Consider the following 26,405-nt stretch of genomic DNA (forward strand, 5'->3'; position numbering starts at 1 on the left):
ATTTGAAAAATCAATTTCTGAATAAGTTTGAAAGTTGAGAACATAGATTATTGTATAATAAGGATGACAAATGATTTCAGTGGTAATCTGAGTTTTGGTTAGAACGTTACACCTGAGGATTTCTTAATTTCTTTCTCAAAGTTATGACTTGTATATTATTTTATAAGCTAGAAAAAAAGGGCACTACTATTTTCTGCAGTTTAAAAACTGACAACTTCTTGGAAGATTTCTGCGATAGTGTAAACAGAAGAAATACAAGAGTTATTTAGTTGGCGAAGGGATACAGAGAAGCACATATAATGAGGACCTTACAGCTAGAGTTTGTAACCAAGCTAATCTGTAGTTTTTAAAGGTTATGAAATATATTTGTTCTATTTCAGAAGAATTACTGTCAGTAGAATTAGATTTTATGTTATTCAGATTAAGCTGATAATGTATATGACCAGGAGGTTAATTTGAGTTCCATTCTGTAACCTTTGTTTATTAATAGTTAAATTGCTTTGTGAAGGATTCATGATTTTCTATGACGTTCTTAAAGAGTTTTCTATTGTTGTTAGGAAACTTGAAATGGAGGCAAAGAGAAAGCAAGAAGAAGAAGAGAGAAAGAAAAGGGAAGATGATGAAAAACGTATTCAGGTATGTACTTACTAGGTAATTTGGATTAAATTCCTTTCAGAATCTACAACATTGTAAAGCAAAAGAAGTGAAAACAAGATCTTGATGTGCTAATTAAGCTATCACTAGTTTATCCCTGAGACCAAAGGCAGTTTCTTTAGTGGTTATAGGAAGGGACTTTGGAGCTAAGTAAGTGGGCCCAAATCCTCCTCTGTCACTGGTAGAAATAGTGACATTCCACAAGTTATAATAAGTAACTCTTTGGGCTATGATTTTCTCTGTAGAATGGGAATAAATAATAGTCGTGAACATTAAACTAGTTAACACATGTTAAAGTGTTTAGAATAGTGCCTAGCTCAGTAAATATCAGTTTCGTTGTTTTTCCTATTATAATACTTAAGGGAAATTGAGTAGAACATTCACTCAAAATATAATTACTGTGTTTACAAAAACTATTTTAAAACTTTATACATATTGGTATTAATAGGTTAGAGTTACGATATTTTCCCTGCCCCCATTTTTAAAAAAAGTCCCTGTGTCTGTGTCTGAGAATAATTGATCATGTATTTGAGTATCTGTTTGTCTTGGCTTTCATAATATATCCTAAGTACAACCCATCACTTAAAATTTCTGTCATTTGCTGTCTAGGTGTTGTTAGTAATATGATATCTAGTTGTTGTTGTTAGTTGCCACCAAGGTCGCTCAGACTCATAACGACCCTCTAAACAGTATAATAAGATGTTGCCTGGTCCTGTGCCATCTTCATGTTTATAGGTGTGTTTGAGTACATTGTTGCAACCATGGTGTATTTTGAGTGCCTTACAGCCTAGGGGGCTTACCTTCCAGCACTATATCAGACAATATTCTGTGATTCATAAAATTCCCATGGGTTAGTTTTTTGAAGTAGATTGGCAGGCCTTTCTTTCTAGTCTGTTTTAGTTGTACCTAGAATGCTTGTGATACTTGGGATACTCTTTAGAATGGTGGTCCCTCTACCTTCTCTTGGTGTTGGCAAAGAGAGGAAAGATGGAGATGTGTTTGCAGCATGAATCTTAAAAATACAGAAGAGAATAGAAACTGAAGATACTTGTGGCTGAACAGTATATATTCCTCAGTAAAGAACTTGCATGGAACAGTTGCCCTTTATTTTAACAATAACTGGGATGATCATGTAAGCAAGTGGAGACCTCATGGTAAAACTGGCTGTCCTTGGCAGGCTGAAGTGGAGGCGCAGCTGGCCAGACAGCGGGAGGAGGAGTCTCAGCAGCAGGCGGTTCTGGAGCAGGAGCGCCGGGACCGGGAGCTGGCGCTGAGGATCGCCCAGAGCGAAGCGGAGCTTATCACTGACGAGGCTCAGGCCGACCCCGCGCTCCGGAGGTACTGGGGTCCTTGGGTGGGGTGCCGCGACCTCTGCTTTGGCGTTTCCTCACCTCTCTGCTGCTCATTTCCATGTAAAAGGAAGATAGAAAATCATACTCCTCAGGTCCTCATACATTTTAAGTAAAGATATTTAAAATTATTTTTACCCACTTGTGTATCCGAAACAATTGATTTTCCATTGAATTGTTAAACTGTTGAAAAATGAAGCTGTGATATTTCAGTTCGTGAGCACTTTGTTTGGAAAACATCTCAAATTTTGCCCTGAAATTGTCAGAGTATTATATTGGGTTGAAGGCTAATTTCTAAATTAGCTTTATACAATAGCATAGGAATTAATGAATATATTATAATTCAGTTTAATATATTTGAGGTTAGACTTTATTATTTTCCTAATGCAAAGGTTTTTTAAAATATCTTTATTATACAGCCTAACACTTGGAATGAGGAGAAGTTTATCATCCCGTGTCTCACAATGTCTTAGAATAAATTGAGTTTCCCTTCCCAAGAAGAACGATTAGTCACACTGAAGTATTTTGTCTCCTCTAGTTTCTCACTTGTCTCTAAATACTGCATTTTAGTGGCGTGTGGATGACTCTGGAGTTCATATTAAAAGTTACAAGAAGGTTTTGATATATCTGGTTCATTAAAAAAATTTAGAATGTAGATGTATTAGTTAATTATTTACTTACGTACACACTGCAAAAACAAAGGAAAACTAGTCTGTAGGATCCCTTTGTATGTGGATATGTATATATATTGTCTGTGTATACTGAGAGACTCATAAATACCTGTAACTATGCTTTTCAGATTTTAAGAGCACAAAGCAAATTTTTATTCTAGAAGTTTCTTTTTTACTTATTGCCCAATTATTAAGGAGCCTTGGTGGTGCAGTGGTTAAGATCTCAGCTGCTAACCAAAAGTCGGCGTTTCGAATCCACTAGCCTTTCCTTGGAAACCCTATGGGGCAGTTGTACTCTGTTCTGTAGGGTTGCTATGAGTCAGAATTGACTCGATGGCAGTGGGTTTCTTTTTTTTTTTTTTGGATAGGGTCCCTATGAGTTGGATTCAACTTGAGGGCAACAAGTTTGGGTTTTTTTTTTTTTTGGTTTTTAGTTTATGACAAAATATAATTGACGCACAGCCACTAGATGGAGCTATTTCCTTGTGAAAGGAAAAACGGGTTCTAATTGCAGAACAGTGGTTAGATTTGATTTTCATGAAAATAAAGATCGGAAAGAAAAAAGGGTATCGTAGGTTGCCCTCAAATTTTTTTTTTGTGATAAGTATTGTATAGGGGAACTCTGGAGTCTGACTTGTATATGAAAATATATGGAAAATCAGCAGAATTGTTGTTAGTTGCCTTCAAGCTGATTCCGACTCATGGCAACCCCAAATAAACTGAGTAGGCCTATACAAATATAAGACATTATAATAATTCTCAAATTTTTGGACTGGAGTCCAATATTTGGCCTTTTATTAGCATTTCACTATAATTAAAATATTTTCACCTGGCTATGGGCTTCGTAACTGTAGACTCAGCTCACTGCTGTTCCATTCCTCCCTCCTGTGTTATGTCAGAATGGCTGGGAGCCTTTGTGTATCTTCTGACAAGGGTGACTATTCCAGGTTGTTAAACAAACCAAGCTTTTATAGCTGCTATTCTTAGTGTCTGTGAGGAAGTACTGCAGTCGACAGAGCTGGCTTTATTATGACTGAAGTTCATTTCTAAGGGGCTCATCGATGGAGTCATTCTTAGTACTCGTATGACCAAATTTTATGTTTAAAAATCTGAAATATTAAGCTGTACCCAGTGTCATTCCATATGGTATGTACAAGATACTGGCTCATATGTAGACTCCTTCCATCTTCAGAAAGGTGCACTTCTCCTGGGGTAGGTGGTCTCTGAGAAAGCGTGGACCATTTAGGACCTTTAATATAAATGATAAGTATCTGTGATTTAAGCTAAGCAGAATTAACTACCTAACGGCCCACTGCTAAGTAATTAGGAACCATTCTCGCCGTTAAGACCTTGAGAGGCAGAAGAGTTTTTGCTCTCCTGTGGTACAGTCTAGGGATGTGTTCCCCTCCTCTGGAATGCCTGTTTAAATCTTCACAAAGCTTTCCCTGGCCCTTCATGTCCTCGTGAGTTCCTTCCCTTTTGAACCTAGTGGTTATTTTATACTCTGTACATATGGGGTTGTCATGAGTCAGAATCAACCCAACAGCAGCTGACAGGAACAGCACTACAAGCTTTAGCACTTCGTTATGGGTAATGTTCTATACAGATTTTCCGTGCTTGATAATTTTGTCTTACTTTAGTGGGCTGTAACTAAACATTTCAAAATGCTTATTTTACCTTTGTTAGCACTAAATTTTTTCTATAACTGTTTATTAGTTAGAACTCTCTAAGTAAACCTGTTCTTAACATGTAGCATTAAAATGTTGTTCTTGGGTTCTTTGATGGATTAAAAAGTAAATATTTATATGGATTCTGCTGCAGTAAACAATTTTAAGTTACTTTTTCAGCTTGGATTCCCATCCAGTAATTTCTAAGTAAGAATTGTTTTCCACATATATAGTCTGTTTTAAAATGTAATCTCAATCAATTATACATATGATCCTTTATGCAAAGTAAGGATTTCAAATTACTTAAAATTATAAAGTAATTTCCAGATTCTGTTGTTCAAAATCTCACTACATACGAATTTACTAACCTAGATATAATATTTTCCTTTAATTTTCATTGAATTGAACCCCTTTAATTCATTCTTTCCTAATCATTTTTAATAAAGATTTAAAAATATATAAAATTCTTACCTTATACTTGATTAGTGGAGTTTTAAAATCAGTAAGTTACGAAATTGAAACACAAATTTTTACAATAAAAATTTTCACAATTCAGAGTTTATGGTTTTAATTACAATATATTCTTTTCACAGAAATGATGGAGCAAGACCCAAAATGACACCGTATGTCATTTCCCTCTTTTAAAACTTCATTTCGTCTTTTGAACTTTTTAAAATAGGATGGGGATGCTTTTGTAGGAGAATTAGTTTCCTCATTGAAGTAAAATTTAAATTATTTCCTTTATTTGATAAAGAGAAGGATATAACTCATTATTTTCTTGGCCAAGGCAAATGTTTAATGCTCCTGTATAGCATTCAGTCACAATCATTCATGATTTGGTTTCCTTCTTTGTGTTTTCTAACTTTGTTTAAACTTCAACACTCATTATCTTCTATGTGTTTTTAGTTATTCCTTACCTTACACACCTTTATTGAAGCAGGTATGAGGATATGAATAAGAATAAATAAAGTACTTAAAATGTTTGAGTAATAGAAGCTTAGTTCTTAATATATGATATTTCATTCTACTAATATCCAAACTATGTCATAATCGTAAGTTATAAATGTAATACTAAATTTGACACTAAAGTATCTTTTTATTATAAAAATCTCCCCGTAGAAAGGGAATCCAAGTAATATTTGTAGTACATATAAAACCTGATTTTTAACAGCTTTAAGGGCCTCAACTGCTACTTTTTAGCAATGGTTCTAGACTCCATAGTTCCCAATATCAATAACAAATGTTTTAAAAATGATAGGACCTACATAAATAATCTCCCCTCCAAATAATACATGTAGAGGAGAACTGAAAGTATATAAATTTATAATAATATCTATTTTAATATGAAAGTGCTTATGCACAACCACAGAAGAAGACATAATTAATCAGATGCTTTTATTTATACATAGACTCACCATGAATTTGACAACTACAAATGCAGATTGATACGCTCCTGTTGTATTATTTACTCAAATGTCATGAAATTATGAACAATCCTTTGTAAAGTTTTGAATGAAGCAACATACGGCCTCTTCTCAATTAAACAGTAGTTACATTCCTAGAAAAATTCTGTGAATATTAAAACCATGCAAAAAAAAAAAAGTACTTGTAAGGCTTTGTTTACATGTAAACATTATGTATATACATATTTCACCTGTATATCTGGTGGACATGGTGAAGTCATGTGGGACATGGGACAGTTCTTTCTTGTACAGAACACCTGGCATCTCTGCTCAACCTCAGCAAATGCCAGAAGTGCACTTTTACAGCATTGTTGTGACCGTCATGCCACCATCATGTTTCCCGGGGGCACCATTGCCCTCCATAAGAACACCTGCTATGTAGTTACCATTTAAGCTTGAACTAAATAGAAATTAATTAAAATAAACCTTGCAACTCATATTTAAGGTAAAATTGTGAGCATTTGAATATAGTTTGGTAAAATCAGAAAAAGAAAATAGCATCTGGAGGCATGAACCATTTCTATCCAATGTGTTTGGTGTAGTGCCTAGTGCAGTAACATAGGATCAGGTGGAGTGTTGAATCCGTAGCGATTGTCATCCAGTGTAGTGTCTGGGCAGAAGGAGAATTCTGTGTGAGGTCAGCAGACCAAGTGGAAAATGCTCTGAAAGGCTAGGGATTCCTTGAAACCTGCTGTGGGAAAAGAAATAGAGGAGCCTCCGGGAGAAAGAGATGGTAAAAACAGAGATTCTCTCGGATACTGGGACAGAAATTGTGAGGAGAGGTGATGCTAGAATTAAAAATATTGATCACAATTACCCTGAGTTTGGAAATTACAAAATTCTGAGAAACTGCAAGTTTAAAGAGAGATTGATGGACTTGTTATCAAAAGATAGTTTTTATTCAATTATATTTTATTTTGTGTGTGTTGTCCACAATCAATAGTTTTGAAATATTACTTTTCCTCTGTGTGTTTGCTTGGATAGACCTACATCAGTACCCGATTGTAGCCAATGTTGGTTACAAGGACATTGGCATACAGGAGCCCTCCCCTCCTTGATAGTCAGGGTCCCAGCTGGTGGCAGGCATCCAGGAAACTATGATATAAAAAAAAAAAAGCAAACATACCCATCTTTCTTTTCTTAGGATTTTTACTGATTTGTAAGGTATTGAGGTTACCAGACTCAGAGGAATAGAATAAGTAAGAAAATAATTAATTACGGAAGGAAGAGAGCAAAGGGCAGGAAAATAAAATAATGAAGTTAATGAAGTGTTGATGAATAATGAAACTTCGAGTATATTCCAGAGAATTAAACAAATATTGAGAAAAGTTATACTCTCTTGGGCAATAAAAGAAAAATAAGTTTTTGCCTTTGGGAAATGTGGCTTGCAAGGTCAGAATGCTTCAGATATTTAATTTAACAAGAACATCGTGTACTTTTTTTTTTTTAAAGCATGCTTTGATTTAGAATGTTACAGCTTTGAATTTATCAGTCTTATTTAAACTCTTGACACTGTAAAATACATCAGCTTGGTTTATCACCTTTATGCCTTGTCTAATTAATATTTATTAAGCAACTCCAGTTCAAAAATCCTTGTATAGAATGTGTACACTGCCTACTTTCCCGTATGCAATTAGAAAATGCTATTTATATTCTATACATAAAAATACTACATAAGCATGGCGCTCATGAGATTTTATCTAAAAGCTCCTTGCTGCTAAAATGGGGACATGTTCAAATAACTTCAACTGGATTTAAACAAAAATTTTGCTGTATTTTATATTATTGATTTTACAGAGTAAAATAATTGTAAATGGTTAATAAGTCAATAATCCTACTGAAGATGCTCTTTTAAGTAATCTATGTAACCATGATATGTTGTTATTTTTTTAATAGGGAACAAATGGCCAAAGAAATGTCAGAAATTTTGAGTAGGTTAGTTAAGTGTAATTTGGGAGATAAATGAACACCTCAAAATCATATTTTTAAATCACTTTTGATTACTTGGACCAGAACCTGATATATGAATAGTCTACTCCTTTCGTGTAAATGTTCTGTATGAAAAATATTCCCCTTTCATCCCTCCCCAAACAGAAAAAGATAAACATTGTCCTCTGAATCAGTGTTTCTCAATGGGAATACCGTTAACCTTTTGGATGGGAAATTCCTTGTTCGTGGTACTATCCTGATTATCACTGGCCCCACCAACTCAATCTCATGTCAAGGGACCTTCTCTTGAATTGTGACAAAATGAGTATTTTGAAACTCCCCCCCTAGGGTTGGTATTGACCCTGGTTTGGGAACCTCTGTGCCTAGTTGAAGGGGATGAAGAGGAAGAGTGTAGATCCTGAGGGGCTCTGCATCAAAGCACACAGTTTAAAAACCACTGGTGTAAAATGAGCCTCCAAGGAATAATACAACCCCAGCAGGATCTGGTCCATTACCTCTATAAATGGATATGAATCAATAACAATTTTAACTGCTGATTTTAAAGTTGCAAAATTAATTAAAATATTAAATTAATATGTTTTTAAAAATCAGAAGTTAATTTTGCTACTACCTTATCCTGTCATTTACATGATTGCCTTTATAACCAATCTAAGTAATCAGTAAATTGCATCTTTATTTTACTATTTTAATAACTTAGACGTGGGGGAAAAATGCGTTTAAGTGCATTGCATTCATGTACTTCCTAGGATGCTGCATATGTTTTTTAGCAAATGTATTTTTGTTTGAAGTGATATGAATGAAAAGTTAATATCAAGACTGTATTTTAAGAAATAATAATTTGAATTCATTGCTATTTTTTAAAAGTATCAGAACACATGTATATTCTGCCAATCTATAAAACTGCATATAATGTAAATTAACTTTTCTTTTTCAAAAGAAGAGAAAAGCTATAATAATTTTCAGCTACTCTCTTAGAAAAGACTCCTGGAAGTGCTAGAAAAAATTTTTTGTTTATTGAATAGTGGTTTAGGGATGCAGGAGAGAAAAAAAGAGAGTATTGAATAAATGTTAAAGCATAATTTATTGTTAAGGGTAACAGAGAGACCTTGCTGACACACAGCTGGCACTTTTTGAGCAAAACAAGAACAAAAAGCTACATGGAAAATGGCTAGCCTCAAGCTTATGAAAAGTGTAGGTTATGCAATAAACCTAAAACAGATTTTAACCGTAAAAATGCAGGAAGGACTAATGGCCACACATCATTCTTTAGCCAGTCTTATATGTGACTAACAACAACCATGTCTGACACTTTTTAAGTTCATAAGGTGAAGTAGGAAACCCTGGTGGCATAGTGGTTAAGTGCTACGGCTGCTAACCAAAAGGTCGGCAGTTCGAATCTGCCAGGTGCTCCTTGGAAACTCTATGGGGCAGCTCTACTGTGTCTTATAGGGTCGCTATGAGTTGGAATCGACTCAACGGCAGTGGGTGGAAGGTGAAGTATGCTATTTTTTTAATTCTCTAAAATGAAGGCATAAATAGGCCTTTCAAAGATTCGAAGACACCTTATTTGTTTCATTGTTAGGCTTAATATTGAAGGAATGGTTTCACTTTAGGAACAAAGTTTTTCGGTAACGTGTGTCTCATTAAATGTCTGTGTTTTGATAGTTTGCCAGGATTACTTATTTCTTTCAAAACGTAAAATGATGAGAAAGTCTGTGTATAAATGAGCTCATTTTCAGATATTTTACCTTCTCCCTCTATGAGAGAAAGTTTTCCAAGTAGTAAGCAGATGATAAAGGAGAAATTCCTTGTGTGATAACTGAGAAGCAATATTTTAGTTATTTAATTCTTTAAATATTTGTATCATCTTCTTTTCATATCTTGAAATGTGGTGTTTCGATTCTTCCTTTGTTGGTGTTGAGTTTAAAAATCTGTTTGCAGCTTATTCATTGAGTGTCTTATATGTGAGAGCATAATCTTTTGTTGGAAAATAATGTTCAGTGTTACAGAAAAGAAGTTGTTACCATATTCGCCAAATAAGGATCTCAGCTTATATATATAAAAACAAGCCTTAAGCCCTGAGTAGCACTGTTGTAAAACAGTTGAGTTCATTCCACTTCAGTGTGTGCTTTAGATTTTCTTTCCTTTTCACCCACACAACTGTTCCTACTTAAATGGGACAAGATACACCACTTACGCTCTTTGAAATTTCTGTTTCTGCCTCCTGACCTAAAACTGCTCCCTGTGGTCATATCGTTACTCACTAGCTGTGAGCGTGTGGTTATTATCTGCTTATATAACTTTTCTAAGTGTTCTTTCACAGTGAGGTTAAAAAGTCAGGAGTTTTAGGTTTCCAGTAGCTCTTTTAGCCTACCTTTAATGACTCATCTGTGGACCCTGCAAACATCTGGGTGCCCAGAAGACTCTGAGCCAGTAGACATGGGTGGAGGTTGGCCATCTGTAGCTTTCACTGGGCTCTCCAGATGGTTGTGCTGTGTGGCCTGGTGGCTCGTAAACCATTAATGTGCTTCTAGTGATCTTCCAAGTATGTTGAGCATTTCTTTTTTGATTTTGAGAAATATATCTAAATGTATTTTTTAACTTCGGATGTTCATATATCCATCAGCATCAGTAAATAACATTTAAATTGGAGTCTGGGGGAAGTCCATGGTATAGAATATTGGAATCAAAAGTTCTCATTTAAAACCTAACATGGCTGTTAAAAGGAGTGCTGGAAAATTTTAATTTACACCTGGCCATCTTTTAGTATACCGTTCTTTAATCTCATCTGTTGAGGGTACAGAAATGATTAAGTGTTTTTCTAGTAGTTATTTTCATTTCTCAAATTTATGCTCACTTTTCTGCCTCTGTAGTCAACATTACATTCATTTTTCTAGTTTAAATAGTAAAAAATATATAATAATTACAGAGGTCCTGCTGTACAAGCCACCAAGGCAGCTGCTGGTACCAAGAAACATGACCTTAGTAAATGGAAATATGCAGAGCTACGTGATACCATTAATACGTCTTGTGGTAAGTGTATGGAGAGGATTACAGCGGGGGAGGGCTCCATAGCGGATGAAGCAGATACCTGGATTGGAGTGCTATTTTGTTTTAGTTGTTGTTGTATAAATTAGCTTAAGCTAGTCTCTTTGTTACTCTCCCCTTTAAATGAAGACCTAGCTTATTCACAAAGTTAAAAGAGAGATACGCTTGTTAAATGTATTTTGCCTATTTCTTGCATAGGTTGGAGGGGAAGAGCGAAGACAAATTATGGTTTGGGTTATATTAATGACTGGCTCTTCTAGTGTTATTCATAATAGTTAAATATTTAATATCTGAATATTTTGATCCATGAATGCAAAGGAACAACAGACTGTGGGAGTCCTTTCTTTGTAAAGCTATTTTTCTTCTAAGAGAACAATTAGAGTAAAATATCATATCCAGAGGATCCCATGTAATTGTTTTCTTGTTTGAATTCAGCATGCTACGACCAGGAACTTAGGTGTCATAGTTGTACCGAATTCCTCACTGTTTTTTCCTCCCTCACTGAATGTATCAACATAATTACAGACAACAGCAACAATAAAAAAGATGTGTTGCATGTAGCTATAACTTGTAATTGAGCACAGTGACTTTTTATTCTATTGTGAAGGCCTTGTGGCCTTGGACAAGTCACTTAACCCCTCTTTCACTTTCCTTATCTATAAAAAAAACTATTTGGTCCAAGGTTTTTGTGTGGAGCAAATTATGTAAGATAGTAATAAAGTATAAGAAAGTGCCCTATAAATATAAAGATAATGCTACCACACAAAGTTCGTCTCTATCAACAATTAATGTACCTTTGACTTTATACTATTTAAAAATAAAAACATTTATGCCACAGGATAATTAAGGTAAGATGATTTAGTTAAAATGGTGATTTTTTTTTTTTTTTTTTTGGCTCTTTCTATTTACTTGATAGATATTGAGCTCCTGGCAGCTTGCCGAGAGGAATTTCACAGGAGACTAAAAGTGTATCATGCTTGGAAATCCAAGAACAAGAAGAGAAATACTGAAACAGAGCAACGTGCCCCAAAGTCTGTTACTGACTATGGTAAAAACAAATCTGTATTTTTAAATGTTCCAAAGTGTATGTACATAAATGCATATAATAAGACATTTGGGTAAAACACCCACATAAATTTTCTCTTACTGTAGAACTGTGACTCACTGAACCTAACACGAGTATAATGACCAGTCTTTTATAAATATTATTTCTATTGAATATGTATTTAAATATTCAATAGAATATGCTGTATCAGCTTAGAAATGCTGAATTTATTTGTTAAAATAAATTCTAGAGGTAAGAATTTTCTTATCTACTGAAGAGGTTATGCAGTATGGCTGTGAACACATACTTTTATCATGTATACACCCATACATAAAGATGACATGTGAAAATGTAAAGATTACTATGAATCTTCTACTTTACAGGTGAAATGAATTTTATATATGAAAATGAATTATTTTTACACTTGCCAAAAAAGATCTTTTTAAAATTTTTTCTTAATTTTTTAAAAAATGTGGCTCAGTTTTTAGAGTTGTTTCCCTGAAATACCCAAGTGTTATTATCTCTTTTATATGTAGACATAAGTACCTTCCTCTCCCTCCCAGAAGAAGAAAAGAATTGGTTTATGTGTTTGCCATTAAAATTCTAATTCCTTTGTTTAAACAAAGAAGAATGTTTACTGCAAACGTTATTTTACAATATTGTGACAATGAAAGAGTAAAAAATATCTCTTTGGTTCAGACTAGAGGTTTGTCTAGGCCAAGACCTGAATTTCTGACTGGGACCCTAAAATGGATTTTGTTACTTAGTGATGAAAAAAGCAAAGTGGTATACTTGAAATTGGAATATGGAGCAGGATAGCCACAACCTAGGAGAAGCATGCACTAGCTTCAACATCGGTTGAAAATAACCTGTGACGTATGAGTAGTAATTTTCAATCTTAAAAGCAAGAATTAGAATTTGATTTGTTCAACCTGCTACTTTTAAGCATATTAATTCTGGTTGACATCAAGGTGACAGTAGATTTAATGTCTTTGTTGTTTAAGGGATATAGTCTCAACACTCGACAGTACAGTTTAGCAATGCATGATCCGAGTTGTTAGAAAATAACTCTTAGTTAATTTTTGTTTCTTTTACTACTTCTCAGGTAGATAATGTTTGAACAAAAGTGTTTTTAAGTTGTTGAAAAGAGTAGATTGAGTAAGGAAAATATTATTATTAATAAGGGAGATTTAATGCCAGCGATTAGTCAGACTATAACAGTGTGGAGGGGCATATTGACACATAGTCATAGGTCACTTAACCTCCATGATACATTTTGTGAAACAGGATGTTATGTGATTTGGGCGTTGTGCGAACACTGTTTTATATACAGGCAGTCCTGGTAAAATCCATAGTTAAATCTCCTTAAAGCCTATTATATTAAACCTTATGGGAGCCAGCTAGACAAAGCCCAGGGGCTGTCTCCACTGGATACAGGAGGCCAGCCTTGCCTGGCATGCAGCCACCAGCTGAGTGGGGCCTGTGCTGGCACCCGGATTGGGACTTTGCACAGACTGAGGCACCAGGCGGTGGGTCACGGAGAGGGGGGTATGGAGAGGTGGCCACGGAGAAGGGGTGTGCAGGTTCTGGGAGTGTGGCTGGCGGTGGTAGCCCTGGCTGTGCAGCCCTGTTGGTGCAGCCACTTCCTGATCATGTGTCCCCACGAGTGCCCAGGACTGCAGGCGACCCTGCCACTGCTCTGGCAGGAGGGGAGAAGCCCAGGCAGTGCCTGTCCTACACTGGGAGTGAACCACTGCAGGACTAGTGAATGAAGCAAGGAGGAGGGGAAGGAGGTGGAGAAGGAGGAGGTGCTGAGGAATAGAGATGTGCCCTGGAGCCCCGCTGCTCCTTCACTCTGGGGGTTTAGGGTGTTTAAAACCACTAGGGGGAAATAATAAACAAAAGGAGAGCTGCTTTCCCTTAAAACAAAACAAAAAAACCTTTTGGAACCATGGAGGTATGGTTGTTGCCTGAATGGACATCATGTAGCACATGACTGTTTTGACAGTCTCAAAATTGGCGGGTGGAGGACCCTGTAAATATTGATCTTGTGACCACCGCTTTCTTCTCAAGTTGAAAAATTTGCCTCTGTAATACCTGTTCACTATCTGTGTGCTGAGTTTCAGAATACAGTTACATTTGTTTGGTAAAAATGGCAATGAGCTATCATTATTTTTTACCTGTAATATGCTAATTGGAGCCTTTAGCTCACCCACTTGTGATATGTCCTATTAGGATGTACCACATGAAATGTTGGATTCGAGGGGAATTGTTTTTGAATCCCGATTAGACGTGTTAGAGTAAGTGGGTGTTAGGTTACATCATTTCGTGTTACTAGGCTAGCTTTCGTAGTCATTGACTTTATTTTCTAGGTGATTCTTGTGTAAGCATTGATTTTTTTTACCCTTCAATAATAGGGTGGCTGTTGAACAATCATGACTGCTTTTTTTGGTATGCATTCAAATTAGGGAATAATGCAACTGAGGCTGAGGATAACATCAGTTTGTCATTTGGAGAGGGTGTTGCTAACCAGTGAATGATAAGTCGTGGTTTCACAAATTTCTCTCTGGAGACAGCCTTCAAAATGAGCCTTGAGGAAAACCAAAATCTGTCATAAATGAAGATGGATTGACAGAATTGGTGGAAAGCAACTCTCGACCAACAGAAGTCTTGCAGCAGACTTGGGAGTATATCTCCTATGACCGTTTGCCACTGTTTGAGTGTTTTCAAAAAAGTGAAAAAGTTGGACAAATGGGTTTCACGTGAATTGACGGTAAATCAGTAACTGCGATGTTTAGAGGTGTGCTCCGTGCTACTCATCAACAACAAAAATGAGCCTTTTTTTTTTTTTTGCAATGTATCAGTACTTGTGATGAGAAATGGACACTGTTTGATGATAATACATGATCTGGGCAACGGTTAGATGCAGAGCAGTCTCCAAGACATTACCCAAAACAACCACTGCACGCAAAAAAGGTTACGGTGACTGTATGGTGCTTCGCAAAAGGCATAATCCATTATTCTTTTTTGCAACAAGGGCAGTCAGTGCAAGCTCATACTGTTAGGAAATTGATTGTATACTTGGAAAATTGAGATCATAACAGACAAGACTGGTCCACCAGAGATGGATCAGGTCTGTTGCATGACGATGCACAACCACACACTTCTCAAACCATGCCTCGAAAATTAACGGAGCTAGGTCATGGGATTCTCCTGTACCCACCGTACTCACCTGACATCTCCCCAATGGATTACCACCTTTTCAAACACTTGGAACTCTTCATACCTAATAAAAGATTCCCAAATCAAGAAGCTGTAGTTGAAGCATTTGAGCAGTTTATAGTCAGAAAAGATGAAAAGTTTTTTAAAAGAGGGATATATAATTTAATATCATGTTGGCACAAGATAATTGAACATAATGGAGCATATTTTGATTAAATAAATTTGTTTTGTCTCAATTTCTGATGTTTTTACATTGCCTTCAAAAAAAAAATCCGACATTTCATATGGTGCAACCTAATATTTCAAATTTATCTGAATTATGGCATTTCTTTAAAAAAAAGATTATGCTGTTATATTTGGCACACAAGTGTTTAATGCATATACAAAGGATTTAGTTGTATTTTTAAATCAGAGTTTGATACCTTACTCGTCCAGCTTCCCCCAAAAAGGAGCAATACTGCCTGGCTCAACTTGCTGATTGGTATATTGTTTCCAACCCTGATGTACTATTTGGAAGAACAAAAGAGTTGGTAAAGAAAATTCCCTGAGAGTTCCGTCCAGGTATATGAAGGAATTCAGGATTTATATGTGAACACAATCCACATGTTTTTGCATACAATACACATATATTGAGCCTTGAGAGAATTTGATTATGGACCATTTTCAGGATAAAGGTAACCTCTACTCTGGAAAGTACTTATCATGTTTTTCTCTATATTTATTTATTTATTTCATAGAAAATTCTTTTTGACACAGGAGTATAGCTAAAAAGAAAGGTGAAAAGCATCAAGGTAACTGAATAGCTCAGTAGAAAAAAAAAACTATACTTGGGTTGCTTCCTAATGGGACAGCTAATCACCCTTTAAAACGAACTTCTGTGTAGTCTGTTAATTAGAAGGACTAGAATTCATTATGTTTGAGAAAATAAAATAATGACAACTTTAGATTAACAAAAATATAAATTGGTATTATCGACTTTGACTGTTATATTGACAAATCACGGTAAATTCTTGTAATAATGAGTAAGGAGCCTCCTACCCTCTTCCTGTTGGCTTTACTGGTTGAGCATGTTCTCATTTCATTGACTGTAGAAAGAGATTTTCAGAAATAATTTTTTGGGAGGTGACCAATTACCCAGTAAATGTAATATTTAGTTGCTTAACACAAGGATGTTGAAAAGTACTTTTATAGTTTCTGAAATAAAAACGTTCTGAGTTTAAGATTTAGCTATTTGAAGAGATTAAAACATACTGTGTGTGTGAATGATGAGAGTAGCAAATGCTTTTTCTTGACTAAAGAATATAGTTTTCTGATGAATTTAGAAGTTATTTCCTTTTTTTCCTATGAAAATTCTAGTAATATTTTTTTATAAGCTCTAAAAAAAAAAAAAAATTTTTTTTTTTTTTTAATAAGCTCTGGTGGCGTAGTGGTTAAGAGCTATGGCTTCTAACCAGTTTGAATCCACCAGGCGCTCCTTGGAAACCCTACGGGGCAATTTTACTCTGTCCTCTAGGGCTGCTGTGGGTCGGAATTGACGAAATGAGTTTTTTTGTTTGGTTATAATGTCTATTATTAACTCATTGTGTTGGGTTTTTGTTTTGGGTGGTACTGTGTCACAAAATTTGAAATGAAATTTAACTTTAGAATTTTGATCCCATTCATGTGTGCATGATGCAGAATTATCAAAAACATAATCAAATAGCTTTAAAAAAGTCAGAAAGCAGCACCTACTTGTAGTTAATTTTGAGAGTTTTTGGCTTATTGATTGGATAGCCTACAGCATCACCTCTGTTGATGAGAAAGCTTTATAAATTAGAACAATGCTCATTTAATAGTTTTGGCATTTTTATCTTTTCTTCAACATAAAATATTTGTTCACAGATTTTGCGCCATTTTTGAACAGTTCACGTAAGTCAAAGGGTGGTAATTTATGAGCTAACTGGAAGATGGGTTAAAAATACTTTATAAAGTACTAATGCCTATTAAATTCTGTTTTGCTACAATTTTAAGAGTAGAGCATTAATGTTGGTTTATCTATACTCAAATATATTTTAATTTGAGACGTTGCTTTTATTAGATCACATTAAAACTCTCCAAAATATTTTTATATATGCAAAACAAAATCTAATCTATTGTCTTATCAATTACTTCCTTTTAAAAAATAACTAGCATTTTAAACTGTGATTACATATCATTCTTATTGTAGCAAAACCCTCTTAGTAAAGCAGCTGATCTTTTAGAATAAAGACTAACTTTAGGTACTCGTTGCAAACACTATTTTCAAACACCGTGATAGCATATTTCTGTTCAAAGAGATTTCAGTTTTGTATGATAATAGGGAGAGGAGATTATTCTGTTAATTTTACTAGCTTCCTATGGTGCACATTCTTTGATCATTGAAAAGGTTTGAGCCACCTTAATTTTTAATGTATAGTAAATTGCTTCTACAATCAGTTGAGCAGTAATGATTTGGATATAATAGTGTATTTAATTACCAACTAGTTGGGCCTTTTTTGTTTCTTATAATTTACAGTGCTACATTTGAAACTTATTTCACACTTTTGAAGACAGCTCAGTTGGATGTGAAACAGTTTAGAAGTTTAGCGTCAGGCTTTTAATGTCTTTATTTTTGTACTTTCCCAGTTGGATATTAGTTTCCAAGCTTCCCCAACAAAATTTCAGTTCTCACATCAGGAGAAAAAGCTGTCAGAGACTTTCCTTTTAGTTTTTTAGTCTTACCCAATGTATTTAGTTACAGGAGGCTGTCATTTTCTATATACCTTTAAATTATAAAAGAAAAAAAGTAGTATTAAATCATGGGTGACCATCAGTATCATAGTAAGTTATCTCTCATGTGGACATTGAATTTGGATTCACTACTGAAGAGGGAGGGAAAGGTTATTTTTTTACCCTTTGGAATTATCTTCGTTTTTGAGTTAGTGTATTTGTCTGCAAAGTAGGTAATTTTTTAAAACTTGAAATGGAAAGACTTTAAGTCACTGTGAGGGGCCAGAAACAAAAGAATTAGACACATCTCTGTTAATATGCTAAAGGTGATGGGGCTTTTTAAAGTCACTAACAAAACTGGGCGTCTTTCTCTCAGGGGCGTAGCTTTGCTACCTGCTTTTTGCTTTCTCTGGTTTGCAAAAAAATTCAGCTGCTATAAAGCTTTTGCTATTTCTTGATGTAAAAAGTAGAATAAGAGTATTTTCATCCTTTCAGTATTTGGAAATTGTCACAAAAGCCATGTGAATATTATTGACATATATTGGATATATTATATAATTTTTCATTGACATACTTAGCTTTTCACAATGAGATTCTTAATTGAGCTCCAATAAATGGTTGGTCTACTTTTAAAGTTGTGAGTATAAATCGTATTAACAGGCTTACAAAAATATGCTGCTAAAGATGTAAAGTCATTGCCCCAGGGAAATATTTACATTTGCAGATAAAATAAAAACCCAACTATTCAGTAATGAAAATTGAACAATGGAAGAAAGTTTGATATGAGTGCACTTCCCAGTACCAGCAGAAAAGCAAGGACTTTTCTATTGGTGAAGAGAACCAAATATACACTTTCCACTTACTTCAGTGGATTTTATTCCAAGAAAAAGTTAATTTCAGAGTAAGTAAGTATCTTTGAGGGGAAGGCCACACTTATTGTTACAATCTTTTTTTGGGGGTCATTAAGTTGTCTAAATAGCATTAAGACATTTACATTAGGTTGACCATTTTAAAAAACAAAATTACTTGGTAAATGAAAGATTTTATATGTTTTCTTTTTGTGGAAACTGTGGTTACACTGATAAATATTTATATCCTTTGTATTTTGGAAATTATTGTTCTTTTTGTTTTACTGTAATTAGTCCAATAAATGTTATGCTGCAACCTTCGAATAAACTCTTTGGAGGAAACATATAAATCTAGTAAATAATACCAGTTTTCCTTCCGACCACGTGAGTTTATTTTAGGTTACTACTGTGCACTTATGGGAATCCGCTAAGGGGTTGTTGGTGGTGGTTGGTGTGTGTGTGTGTGAGTGAGTGTGTGTGTGAGTGAGTGTGTGTGTTTTCAATGCCAGGGAAAGAATCACACTCTAAATTGTATTCATTTATAGTCAGTTAACATTTACATTTTGTTTTAAATTTACTGTTAGGAACCTCTCTTCTTCCTTTTTCGAAATATTTTCTTGGTTCATTTTAGGATTAAAGGCTGTTTGCTACCTCCCTTGGGCTGCTAGTGTAACTTCCCTTGTTCTGTATAATAGCTCAACAGAACCCAGTGGCTCAGCTTCCTGCCAGGCAGCAGGAGATTGAAATGAACCGACAGCAGCGCTTCTTTCGCATCCCATTCATCCGCCCTGCAGACCAGTACAAAGACCCACAGAGTAAGAAAAAAGGCTGGTGGTACGCTCATTTTGATGGACCATGGATTGCCCGGCAGATGGAACTCCACCCTGACAAGCCACCCATCCTTCTTGTGGCTGGTGTGTATGATTCACATGAAAAAATTATAAAACAAAAATGGATTATAAACCCTCCAAATGAAACATTCTAGTGTATGTGTAATAGTTCATTAAATTTCAGGATTGATGCGGTGGAGTTTTGCAGTTAAATCACATTTTCAGTTAATTGAGGATTAACTGATTTATAATGTGAAATCGCTTGGATTTTATTGTGTCCTTGTAAAGAACACAGAAACTTGTTTACGTCCTAAGAAACTTTTCATCATATTAATTATATCAGTTGATTTTTAATGGCTTGAGGGAATGTGGAATTTTTTTATTAACCCCAATAATTTGATTAACTGCAGTGTTAGTAAATTTTGAAAGGGTCCTTCTGGGTAGGAGGCAGATTCAGATTATCTCTAGTGAATTTATTAAGCAGATATATATCTTAGAGGGAGAAAATAAAATCTTAAAAGTTACAAACTAAGAGCTTCTCTAAATCTATGAAAATTGATAGTATTTCAGGAATAAAGTTACAAGAAATGGTACTGAAAAGAGATATGGTAATTTTCCGACGTCTCGTATACGCAGGTAAGGATGACATGGAGATGTGTGAGCTGAATCTTGAAGAGACAGGCCTCACTCGAAAGCGTGGTGCTGAGATTTTGCCAAGACAGTTTGAAGAAATTTGGGAACGCTGCGGAGGCATCCAGTATCTTCAGAACGCGATTGAGAGCAGACAGGCTAGGCCCACGTACGCGACGGCCATGCTGCAGAATCTGTTAAAGTAAACGTTGCACACTAACCTTGTAGCTGGGAGCCCTTACGGTGGTTCTGAGGGGTGTGTGCCCCAGAGATTTCACCACTCCATGATCATGTTAGCATTACTTAGACAAAGTGAACAGATTTTAGTAATGATGGGTTTTTGTTAATTTGCTTAAGGTTAATTATGGTAATGAGTTTGGGACCTAAAAATTATTTTCTGCTCTAACTCTTAAATCTCTCATTATTCTAATACTTGTTACACTTGGACAGACTCTGACATTTCTCATCCTTTTCCAACAGACTACCTTAAGTGCAGCCATCATAATTGTTCTCTAGGAAAAGAGAATTTTTTTAAAACAATCATACTACTTACACTTTTTAAGGATGGCACAGTACCATGGAACTGGAATATTGACTTAAATTTTTTACAAGAATTAAGGCACTTGAAATGATCAAGGCACTGATGTTTTAGTCTGAAAAGCTGCTCACATTCTACTCACATTTTCAGAAACTCATGGACGTTTCCCCTGAAGGTGGAAACTATGATTTTTTTTTTTTCTCCCTCCTTCACTGTGTCTTAGTTTGAGTGAAGTGATTCTAAAAGTTCTAGAATTCTAGAAAGGGCCTTCCTGTATTTGATGTACTCTGTAATAAAGAGTACTTACAGTATCCTGCACGGATTTGTTTTTCTTTTCTAGCACATTGTTGCTATAAGAATGTTCTTTTTATAATGGGCAAATAAAGGAAATTCAGACACTTTAAAGGCCTAAAAGTTTTGAAATGACTTGTTTTATTTAGGAAAGGAAATAGATTTTTGGTGGCACCATGGTTTAACTGGGCCGAATTCAAATATTCTTTCAACTTCATCTCAGTTACGATTTTTGTGTCAGAATCTTGTCCAAGTTGTTTCATGTGATTTAGTGTTGTGCTTCAGACATCTTTTATTATTATTTTTTAATTCCCACTGTCTTTTTTGGCCTTTGAGATTTTGGTAATTGTAGAGCTGTTTTATAAGCTTCGTAATTCAAAAGCCCAGGTACTTAATAATTGCTTGTTTCGTGTAACTGATAATCTAAAAAGAAAAAACAAAAACACGTTTTCTTTGTGTGCTGTTAATTTTGATCAAAGGTCAGCTGTTTCAAGCCTAATATTTATGACTTTCATATTAGGAATTGAGAGACAAAAATGCATCAAGGAATTATGTTGACATAATCCTAAGAAGTCTTGTTTGTATTTTAGAATAAAATTAGAAAATAAAACTATTCTCTGCACCTTGCTTTTCTGATTTTTAAAGACCCTAACCTTTGAAATGAATTCCCAGTAATTTTTTTTTTCTTAGAAAGGATACCTCAGTTAGGAAGATATTTCCAAACTGATTTGTGGTTGTGAGCCACAGACACTGTTTTCAGAACTGTTTCCCTCATAGTGTCTGTCTTAGTGCAGAGGCGTTTATTTATTATGCTACTGTGCAAACGATTGTCTTCTGTTAGGAAAGCACACTGTCCTGTCTGTGCTGTCAATTGAGTATGTGAATGTGATTATGTTTTGAAGGCTGTATTACTGCCCGGATTGACCCACCCTGGGGTCATTTGGTCCCTGTGGTTGGTGACACAAGGTCTGGTTATTGAAATAAATGACCTGTTCTCTCTCTTCTGATCTCTTGCCTTTAATCGGTGTTTTAATTGTATAGGATAGGGAATAATTAGTTTTGTTTCCTAACTAGTTGCAAGTACTGTCCTTGAAGAAATTATTCAAATTGATTTTTAATGACTTGTCCCTTTTTAACTGTTCTCAGAAACTGTTTATATACCTCTTAGATACAATAATAGCCACTAGATGGAAAAATTAAAACTACTGTAATCAGAAAACTTAATATTTTAAAAGACATAAGAAATATACCACAGCAAAGCATTGTTAAAAATCTTTTTTAGTTTTTGACTCTAATAGTTAATAAAATCATAGTTAATCACAAGCCATTTTGTTTCTAATTATGTTACACAGCTGTCCTAGAACTTGATCTATTTAAAATAGTCACCTGAGTTAATTTTGGCTACCAGGAGAATTGCCCTAATTCGAATAGACTTTCAGTAACCTACATACAATAGATGTACATACATACACTCAGAGGTCTGATTGCTGGAGAAACTGAGGACCTCATCGACCTTTTAAGGGACATATAGTGCTGTCAAGATGCTGCATTACTATGTCACAGTGACACCTATAAGATCGAGGAGAAAACTGTAGGAATCATAAGTAAATTAATTCATGTTTTCATTAATCATTTTAATTAAGAATAAAAATTGCAAGTTTTAACCAGCGAAATCTGCCCTTAATTCTTAATGCTTGTCTTCCGCAATACCAGTTCCTTCCTTACTATACTCTTTGGCAAAGGTAGGTATATATAAAATATTAAAAATAGGACAAAATATTTTTACATTTAATTCGATTATTGATGTAATTTCTAATTCCTTTAACACATTTTAGATCTGTATAGGGTCAACGGCAGTGGGTTATCGTGAGCCATGGGTATGCACTGAGAGAAGGAAGTTTCCCTAATGCACATACGGCCAGAGAACACTGACTTTTCTTAGTTGTAAAGTTGGAGTGATAAAATGATATGCTAGAAGCATGAGCCGACACAAAGAGCACTTTATTATTGCTCACATTCAGCTTCCTATGACGACTTTTTAGAGTTCATTCTTTCTAGTAACATAGCAAAACCCTTTTGTTTTGCAAGCAACCAAGAAAAGATCATCTTAAGTGGAAGAGAGGTGGTGTCGGTGGAAGTTTAACTAGGGAATAGAAAAGCATAGGCAAGAATAATAATGAGGATTTATTGTCTGTAGAGTTTCATTAATTGGAGATTTCTTTAAAGATATTTTCATTCATAGGTTATTACTGTGGTTCTCAGGGGATCCAAATATGTAGATCTTTGGTTTCTTTACCTACAGTTTGTTAGGAGTTCTTTGGATCAGCAGAATAACTACTGAATCAGTCAGTTAGTCAATTAATACAGTGTTAGTGGTAGACCTACCTCCTTTTATGGATGAGGGAACAGAGATCCACAAAGGTCAACTAATTTGGTTCTGAATCATGAAGAAGATACAAATGCCTTTGTTCCAACTATGTTGAGAAATAAAACAAGCAAACATTTTAACAGCCCTCAGAATTTGCAAAGGGTTTTGCTTTTGTCATTCTATGCCTTCAGAAGGTGTGACAGGTTTTTTATATTATTTATCAGTAATAACAATTATGGAGAGTCTTAATTTCTCCCAGAAGATAAACTAACAAAGGAGAGAAGGGCAGGGGCAGGGGCGGATTAATCAGTAAACAAGGTACGCACAGGCTTCCTTGTGTTTACTTATCTGCACTGCACTGTACCTGTTTTTCACCACATCATGTGACATTGCGTACTATGGATTTGTAAGTAAACACAATGAGGCCCCAGTGTACCTTACTTATTGGGTACTCCATCCCTGGGGAGGGGATATCCAAAAATGAGAATAAGGACAAGTCAGGGAGAGCAGTTGTTAATAGCTAAGGTGGAAGAGAAAGGTGATGTGCCCTTGAAGACTACATCCCTCAGGTTAGAAAACACTGAAGATTTTAGGCACCAAAGCTCTCTTAGATCTTTGCTAATTTTTAAAGAATTACATGTAATAGAAGAGCAGAATCTGTAGTTATTAAAATTTGGGTCAAGATAGAGCTGGTGTATTGGTTCTCAGCATATAGAACTGGAGAAGGCCAGCACTAGGTAGACCTTCTGTGCATAGCCTCATTAAGGGTAAAGTGGAAACACTTTCAGAGTTAGAGCCTGACCATGCCAGGACTGGGTCTTTGAATAAAATCAAGTTCAAATTCATGTATTCTTCTTTCTTCATTTGCTAACTTAATGTATGAAGTAAGTTTGGATGCTTCAGAAGTTTTTCTGTTGATAATCAAGAAAACTCAGTGCACATTTAAAAGGAGAATCTCACGATACTGATGTGTACACATGCAGAATCTCAGTTCACCTTCAGAATCCAGATAAGGCATATTACTTGGTTGTTTTCCTTTCACTTTGAAAAATTCATCTCGTTACAACTGTTGCTTAATTTTTCCTCATTAAAAATGTGTATCTGATTCTTTCCTAAATTACTGATGTACTGGAAATACAAATAATAAATACTTTCTATGTTGAACTTCTTCCTGTATCTTGTGCTTTTAATAGTTAAAGGGTGTTGTAAACAAAAAAGTTGTAAATGTTGCTCTTGTTGGCCATGTCTCAAATGGAGTAAGGTGCAGAGGTCTGGGATCCTGAAACTTCATCTAGTCACCAGAACTGGAAGCCTGATGCTAGGTAGCTATAGGAAGAGGTGAGGCACTCAAGGTGATTGAACCATCCTTGAGCTTTGGCCCCATACTCTTACATGATCTCCATCTAGGGAACTGAAAGGACTGTGCATGAGCTACAACTACTCATTGCCTAGATTAGAGGCAAGCCAAATCTTGGCTTCCTTTTTCCAAGCACTTACTAACCCTGTTTGTGGGAAGACATAGGATGTAAAGACAGGGGACCCAATGGAGAGGCCTTCCAAAGGCTGTCAATAAAGCTAGTCTACACAGCCTACTCCATGCTGCTTGCCTGGAACCTAGATGATCCTGGTGGGTCTTCTGAGAGTGGACAGAGACTTGGGCAGTCTTACCTCACCAGTTTTTTTCTTGCTTGTTAGAAAGGAGCAGTGCAAAGATGGGTGAGCCAAAGAGTGAGAGGCACTTGTTCCCCAGAGAAGATAGAGTATTAAACTACTCTTTCTCCACCAAAAACAACATTCCCTACAGTAGTTGAAGCACAACTGAAGTGTAAGGGGTGGGGATGGGGCACATTATGTGGCTGTAGTAGTGGTAGATTTTCAATTTTTCATGTGCTTTAGGTGGGCCCATCATGCTTCTAACAAGCAGTTTTTCCTCTGAAAAGTTCAAGGATATGAGGGTGCCACCGTTTTCAGGTCTGTGGCAACTTGTCATCATATCCTAACTTGGAGTCCTTGTCCCACATCTTATTTCTTCACTCTTAAGGATTGAGGTGGGAATAGGGGTGAAAGCAATGTATTTGTGAGACCAACATGATTGAATTTTTAAGGGTTTGTAACCAGAGGGGAATACTGCTTCCCGAAAGTTTGTATCTATTGTTAAGAATTTTTTTTTTTTGATGTTGAAAAGCTTAAATGTTACTGTCAATGTTTAATAATTTTGCAATCTATTGGCAGCATTAAAGTCTTCATTCTTGAAATCATTTATCTTAATCCGTAAAACAAAACGAGAGACTGTGCAGTAAAACAGACCCGTTTTATTGTAAATCTATGAATATGGTATTTATCATTTTTATTGAAATTAAATTTTGCAGCAAATATACTTGATAATCGATGACATTCGAAGCATACTGAGGGATTCATTTTTCCCTAAAAACATTAAACATTTACTGAACAATCAGTTACATTGATGCCAATCTAGGTATACATACACAAATGTTAGTCTGAGGAAGTTTTTAATGAAGTTATTATGAAGACAATTCACTTGTGGTAGAAAACGAATCAATCATGTCTTATAGTACAATCTCACTTTTTCGCCCAATATAGTGTCTTCCTTTAAAGTAGCTTTGCCTGGGCATTAACAAGAAAAGTTAGATTTTCTTTGGTATGTATATCTGATTATCTCCGTTTTCTTTTCAAGGAACAATTCAGAAATTGTCAACAAAATGATCTACTATGTAGGCAGTAATTGCTTACATAAAACTAATCTGTCAAAGAATTGAAGGTAATTCATACTACAGAAGTTGAAATGTAGAGCATATATACTCTCACCACAGTGTTTACATATTGATACATTTCATGCATTCAGAAAGACCTACATCTTCTTACATAAATAATCATTTTTTATGTACATTCTAATGAAGAGCTTTCCTTCCAAATATTGCTCAGTCCTCAAAAGCAATTAGTAAATTGCACTTGTTATAAATCTGTGAATAATATTTTAAGGGCAGCCAGAAGCAAACCTGGTTTACTATCACCTTGACTATTTGTTAAGCATACTTAAAAAGTAAATACCCAAGAATTATCAAAACATGTTTTCACTGATTGCA

General features: G+C 35.3%; 1 protein-coding gene across 6 annotated transcripts in view; it reads left to right on the forward strand.

Annotated features, from left to right (window-relative positions):
- MYO6 (myosin VI) overlaps positions 1 to 24,450 on the forward strand; it is a 170,317-nt gene extending 145,867 nt beyond the window's left edge. For 2 of the 6 annotated variants that reach the window (XM_049895893.1, XM_049895903.1), the window contains exons 28-37: positions 558 to 636; positions 1,832 to 1,992; positions 4,522 to 4,548; positions 4,935 to 4,964; positions 7,701 to 7,739; positions 10,684 to 10,787; positions 11,719 to 11,850; positions 16,951 to 16,977; positions 19,340 to 19,558; positions 20,111 to 24,450. In XM_049895893.1, coding sequence (XP_049751850.1) covers positions 558 to 636; positions 1,832 to 1,992; positions 4,522 to 4,548; positions 4,935 to 4,964; positions 7,701 to 7,739; positions 10,684 to 10,787; positions 11,719 to 11,850; positions 16,951 to 16,977; positions 19,340 to 19,558; positions 20,111 to 20,310 — 1,018 coding nt within the window. In that variant the 3' untranslated portion in view covers positions 20,311 to 24,450. The remainder of the gene's footprint in view (positions 1 to 557; positions 637 to 1,831; positions 1,993 to 4,521; positions 4,549 to 4,934; positions 4,965 to 7,700; positions 7,740 to 10,683; positions 10,788 to 11,718; positions 11,851 to 16,950; positions 16,978 to 19,339; positions 19,559 to 20,110) is intronic. The other 4 variants (XM_049895913.1, XM_049895921.1, XM_049895930.1 and 1 more) reach the window with 4 other exon arrangements.
- Positions 24,451 to 26,405: the final 1,955 nt, after the last annotated feature.

This window comes from Elephas maximus, chromosome 1, assembly GCF_024166365.1.
Source record: "Elephas maximus indicus isolate mEleMax1 chromosome 1, mEleMax1 primary haplotype, whole genome shotgun sequence".
Lineage (NCBI taxonomy): Eukaryota > Metazoa > Chordata > Mammalia > Proboscidea > Elephantidae > Elephas > Elephas maximus.